The sequence below is a fragment of the Rattus norvegicus genome, chromosome 8 (genome assembly GCF_036323735.1).
Source record: "Rattus norvegicus strain BN/NHsdMcwi chromosome 8, GRCr8, whole genome shotgun sequence".
Lineage (NCBI taxonomy): Eukaryota > Metazoa > Chordata > Mammalia > Rodentia > Muridae > Rattus > Rattus norvegicus.
In genome coordinates this window covers 58,277,211-58,283,210 of record NC_086026.1, presented here as the reverse complement: position 1 = coordinate 58,283,210, position 6,000 = coordinate 58,277,211, and the positions used below count along the sequence as shown (strand labels likewise).

The 6,000-nt window shown below is 43.6% G+C and overlaps 1 protein-coding gene across 12 annotated transcripts in view; it reads right to left on the bottom strand.

Moving 5' to 3' along the window:
* Positions 1–499: 499 nt before the first annotated feature.
* Positions 500–6,000, bottom strand: part of Usp28 (ubiquitin specific peptidase 28) — a 60,454-nt gene continuing 54,953 nt past the window's right edge. For 11 of the 12 annotated variants that reach the window (XM_006243011.5, XM_006243006.5, XM_006243008.5 and 8 more), the window contains 4 exons: positions 5,737–5,816; positions 5,122–5,245; positions 3,662–3,857; positions 511–1,603 (listed from right to left, as the gene is read on the bottom strand). In XM_006243011.5, coding sequence (XP_006243073.1) covers positions 1,428–1,603; positions 3,662–3,857; positions 5,122–5,245; positions 5,737–5,816 — 576 coding nt within the window. In that variant the 3' untranslated portion in view covers positions 511–1,427. Of the gene's footprint in view, positions 1,604–3,661; positions 3,858–5,121; positions 5,246–5,736; positions 5,817–6,000 lie in introns of all 12 variants that reach the window. The other variant, NM_001108144.1, reaches the window with a different exon arrangement.

Genomic DNA, 6,000 nt, shown 5'->3' with positions numbered 1-6,000 from the left:
GGCTCTCACCCTCCCTAATGCTGTGAGCCTTTAATACAGTTCCTCATGCTGTATGACCTCAATCACAAAAGTGCTACATACAGCAGAACTGTAACTTTGCTGTTATAAATTGTAATGTAAATATCCTTTTTCTGTTGGTCTTAGATGACTCTCGTGAAAGGGCCATTTGACCACCCAAAGGAGTTAACTCATAGGTTGAGAACTGCTATGCTAGCTGGTGTTTGGCTCCCAGCACACAGCAGGTGGCCGATGGCTCCTGCAGTTCTAGGGACTCCAATGCTGTTTGCTGTCCTCCGTACACGCTTTCATACATGACACACACATAAATGCACACACAAGTTAAAGACAAACTTTTGAAAAAAAGAGTCGGGGGAACAGAGGGAAATGCCATCTTTTCTTTCCCCTGCCCCTTTTAAAAGAAAGGCTGAAATCACATAAATGCTATGAAGTCCACTCATTTCCAAAATGGAAAACATGTATTTCAAAACGGGCCATGCTACACACCAAAGGTAAAACAAATACTTTTATTGCACATTTATAAAATCTGCATAGTTGTGTTCTTCCCTCCCATGATTCCTCGTTAATCCTTAAAATTTTGTTAAAACATGAATTCCCAATTAAAAGTTCTTTAAAAAGCAGCTTCTCTACATATACACAGATAGATGGTCTCTCTCTATATAAATTCACATCCCTTATTTCTAAAAAAAAAAAAAGGAAAGAGAGAATCAAAATTCTATCAGGCCAGGTAGCCTTAGACACCTGCATGTGACAATCTCCACAATGTTGCTTAATTAGCTATTAAATGTCCCTTGTGCAGCTTTACACCAGCACTGGGGTGAGAGCCCAGGATGCTTGCTTCTCTTTCACTCAAGACTGAGTGTGAGGTTTTCTGGTTTATCTGAAATATAAACAGACCGAAAATGGAGGCAGCTTTCCTGTGGCTTCATGGTGGGCGAAGCCTTACGCTCTACCCTTGTGTGGAGGGAAAGGCTCAGCAGCACCCTTTGTGTTACTGTCAAGAGCCAGGCAAGGCCCCTGTTGCCAATCTCTGGTAGCTAAGGACTTAGAAACGTCACCTGAACTTGACAAAAGAACCAGAAACTGTTCCTCCGGCTCAGTTCTGATGAGACAGGCGCCCGAAGGGTAATTATTATGGGAGATTTAAAAAGGCAATTCAGGTCTTCTGGGATAATTCAAAACCTTAATGCACCGGGCTCCTGCCTTCTTCAGTGAGAGAGCTCTCATGATTCTGTACCTAAATGCGCAACTTTATCCTTAATCCCTTAAACACATATCAGAGAGGGCAGAGGGTCTAAATCTTGCTCAGACACCCAATCTCTCTCTCCAGGGGAGTCTGCAACAACAGACTGCCGTGTAACTGGCAGGTGACTGGAGACCAAAATGAGTCTTGACCGTCCATGTGCAGTTTACTTCACTGTTACTGTTGAAACTCCTTGAATGGACTCCATGACAGCTGCAAACCGGCTGCAAAGATCATAGGGAGAATTCGGTCGAATAGTTGGAGGCTCCTTTAGGACGATGATTTCTGCGGAAGGATCTAGAAGCCTGGGTAGGAACTCCCCTAAACACAGCTGCAGATTTTCTGTAGAGGGAAAATAAATGTCATACAGACAGCTCAACAGATCTGAGCAGAAAGTAAGACGGCTATAGCTATTCAGCCTTCAGTAGCCAACTTTCAACTCAACAGCTCGCATCCTGCTGCAGCCAAGGAAGATGCCTTTGGGACTTGCCCCTCCCACTCTAGGTGAGAAGCCCACATAGGGCTGCATAACTGAGTCCAGGTTCATGTCTGTGTATGCTGGGGAGTTGCCCTGACAGCAGTAAAGGGGATTGAGCCTGCTCAAAAGCAAACATAGCCATGACTCCATTGCAGTCCTGGTTCAAATCAGACAATATACAAAAAGTCATGTCAAACAGTGCCAAGTTTTCCTGTCTTACAGAAAGGTTATTAACGTAACCACAGAAAAGACTGCTGTTTGCACTGCTGATTTTTATGTTTCGTTAAAAAAAGAAAAGGCTAATATTAAGTGAATGTTGGACTGGGATTAGCTCAGAATTGCCATCATTTCTGAACTGGCCCTCAGTGCACCTCTAACACTTAAAACTATGTATTTATATGACATGGTGGGCTCCTCATTGACATTCATAGAATTAAAATATCAGGGGTTGGGGATTTAGCTCAGTGGTAGAGCGCTTGCCTAGCAAATGCAAGGCCCTGGGTTCGGTCCCCAGCTCCAAAAAAAAAAAAAAAAAAAAAAAAAAAAAAACCCATCAACTCCAAAAAACCGTTTTTCAGATGGTCTAAATTCTCAAGTATCAAATATTCATCTAGGATTTAACCTTTTATGAAAAGATAGAGCAACCCCATCTCCTGAGCATGCAAATTTGTCATCATTTATAAACAGAACATTTCTGTTTTTTAAAAAAATCTATAAAGGTTTAATCTGCGCATCTGTTTTGGTATGTGTGTATACCTGGGCTGTATAAAGCTTCTTGGATGAGAACAAGGAGCTGGCTCGGAGGGAGAGTAAAGTGTCTGCTGCACAAGCTGACCAGACTTCACCAGACAGAGCCAGGGAGAAACGGAGAACAGGCCTAAGTGCACAGAGCTGTCCTCTGATGTACATGCATCCTCTATACACCCAACACTAGTGATTCAAGCAACGCTTTTAACTAGCTTGGTGTGGCAGAGTACACCTTTAATCCAAGCACTCAGGAGGCAGAGGTACAAAGGATCTCTTCAATTCTCAGCCAGTCTGGTCTACACAATGAGCTTCGGGCCAGCCAGGAGCCAAGCCTTGTTACCATGGCTATTCTTACCACTATCCTCTTAAATCTTAAGAAATTGGATGTGATGCTCTGTAACACACACACACACACACACACACACACACACACACACACACACACAAATGGTGCTATTGTCTTTCAAATGCTTAAACACACTAATGTGTCCAAAGAGAATAAAGAAAAGCTACGCATCACAAGGTCTAAAGAAAAACAATGAAAGAAAACACAGCAATTGCTTGTTCTAAGATTTATCAGTCAGTTCTGCATACTAAGACAAGTCACTAGACTCTTTACAGAGTGGGAAATGAACAAGAAGGATTCCTACCAGAACATACAAGCAAACTGAATGCACCTACAAAATTCAGGATCTCTTGATATTCCATTTACTCATTCACAGAAGTAATTAGTTAATAATATTCTTATATACTGCAACTTCAAACTTCAAGAAAGTTCAGTTAAAGAGCCATCAGATAATCATACTCTACATAAATAAACTACAAAAGCCCTTAATTTAGTAGAAGGGAAAATAATGGAAAAAACTAACACTCCTGCAGAGCACTAACTGTAGCTAGGGAGTAGGGTGACCTGGGTTTAGTTCTAAGCTGTTGTAGCTCCCATGAGTAGCTGGCTGACCCTGGAGTGGCTTCAGCTGCTGACTGAGGCAAGGAGGCAGAGAGAAGCAGAGCCCGAATTCCCGTGCTGTTTCCACGGAGCAGACCCATGTACCTCACAGAAGATGTAAGGAGGTTTCAATCCCCTAAGAGGCTTTAACAACCAGTGATGCTAAAGGCGCTGTGAGGTTTCAGATACACAAAAGCACAACTACAGGTGAGCAGTGCTAGTAACACACCTGCGATGTCCTTCCCCAGGTAAGAGCACCAGTGGTTCCTCATGACCTCGATGGCATCAAGGTCGTCCTTGGAAATGTCATTATTAATGATCAGGTGGATGCAGGGAATGATCAGCTCATTCATCACATTAATGCCCTCTGTTACAGAATGGTCGTCATTTGTTTCAAAAAGAGAAGCAGCCTTGGCATTCAACTCCTACAGATAAAAGACAGACAAAGAGAGACTGAGAAAAAGAATATCATCACCTTAGTAGGAATCTAAGCCAACAGTCACACCAAAATCACCTAACTAGAAAAAAAGTAAGCACTGACTCCTGCCACAGATATTCTGACATAATTTAGAGGTGGGTGACCTGGGCCCTAGGTATTACAACTTCTGTGATGATTCTAAGCACCCAAACTTGTGGTTCTGGTGGCCTAAGTTACCACCCAAGGTCTTACTTGACATCTGTTTCTACCCAAAGACCTACTGAATGATTCTCCATCTTCACTGGCCACTAGAACCATTCATAGAAGACACTGAAACCCAGGTTACTCCCAGAATGGCCAGTTGTCGCCAATGGCTGAAGGTGTCCCATATAACTGATAACACTAGAGGCAGTGATGGGAAGTTAAACCATCCCTAGTACAGCAGCAGGAAGGAGGGTGTGAGGACACTCAAGGTGATAATCTGTATCTGGTGACTTAGAAGGCAAAAGCAAAGCTTTTAGGGGCTACTTCTCAGCATAGGACAGCCTTACCACACCTATAACTGGCACAGCAACCACAGAATCCCCAGAAAATACCCATGTTGCAAGGATAATACCACAGATGTCTGGGGTAATGAATACACAAAGACATCTTGCAAGCAAGCCATCTCTTGAGAATTTCATGAAAAACTAGCATGTTATAGACTCTTAGGCAGATTGACAGTATTATACTAGACTTTCCCTATGGCTGTTCAATGCAAAAGAGGTAAAGTAACAAGATTAGAAAGAATAATTCTTACATTCGTAACCTGGGCTTTTCTTTTTTTTTTTCTTTTTTTTTTTTCGGAGCTGGGGACCGAACCCAGGGCCTTGCGCTTCCTAGGTAAGCGCTCTACCACTGAGCTAAATCCCCAGCCCCCTTACATTCGTAACCTAACGTAAGACTGGAATATATTTTTAAGATACTCCTAGTCCTGAAAACTGCCCTCTGCTTGCTAGGCAACCCCGGGAAACACCCCATTCTTCCCACATATTTATATGGCTCAGTATGTGGTGGGCTCAAAGGAAACAGCTGACCAGAAGGTGGCTCTGAGCTCAACAAATTCATGCTTAGTGGGGGCAATATGCTAAAAGCTTCAACGCAGGTAGTCGAGAAGGGTATGGCTGCTGGCTCAACCTATCAGGGGTTGGAGAAGAATGATACCCAGAGAGAGCACGAGAGAGGCAGGGAGGGAGGAAGAGAGATTACGTTCTTCTGTAAATGGTACAGACCAGAAGGCATTTTCTGCGGTACAAAGCAATCACAGACTCCTTCACGCCCCTGCGGGGCCCCTTCACCAGCAGGCCAGCATTGCTCTGGTACGCGTACACCAGGTAGGACAAAGCTTCCTGGTACCTTAGAAAGTGGGAGACAATCCATAGATGAGTTCTCTTTGCCAAAACCTAGGGCTTAGCACACTTTTCTGTAATGAGAATCTACTCAGCTACAATAAGATGCACTGGGAAAACGTGAGAGCCAAACCCACAGCCAGGCTCAGCTGTTCTGCACACAGAACAAAACTCAGGAAACACCTTTGGGCCTCAGGTTTTCTCTATCTCTAGAACAAAGGAAAGAGACTGCTTAATCACTACAGCCTATGATAATCAGAATGACTTTCTGGTCAGTAAGAGAGCCTAGCATAACATCTCCTCACGAATAAACAAACCCACTGTAACAGGAAGGACAGGGGGAAGTGTAATGTGCAGAACGAGATGAAGCATGGGCGTGGGTGGGCACAGTGTATGTGACAAAGAAGGGGACTCCTGGCAGTTGACGTCTGAGTATCCCTGGGTAGGTGTTAGTGTTCTGACTATCAATGTTAGTGGGAAAAAAAACAGCCAACATACTTTCCTTTTTGGAAGAGTTCCAGGCCCGTTAGCAGGTACACAGACACCTTTCGGAACAGACTATAGTCTTCATGCCACCTCTGGAAAGGAAGGACCACCATTAGTGACTTGACCTTAGTGAACCGGCGCCTGCTTCACTTCCGTTGCTAGATACTCAGTACAGCCATGTACTCAGAACATGTGGTCAGGTATAAAAACACATCACACTTTCAGGTTAAAAAAATAAAACAAAAACAAAAGCCAAAACACAAACAGGAAAGACTC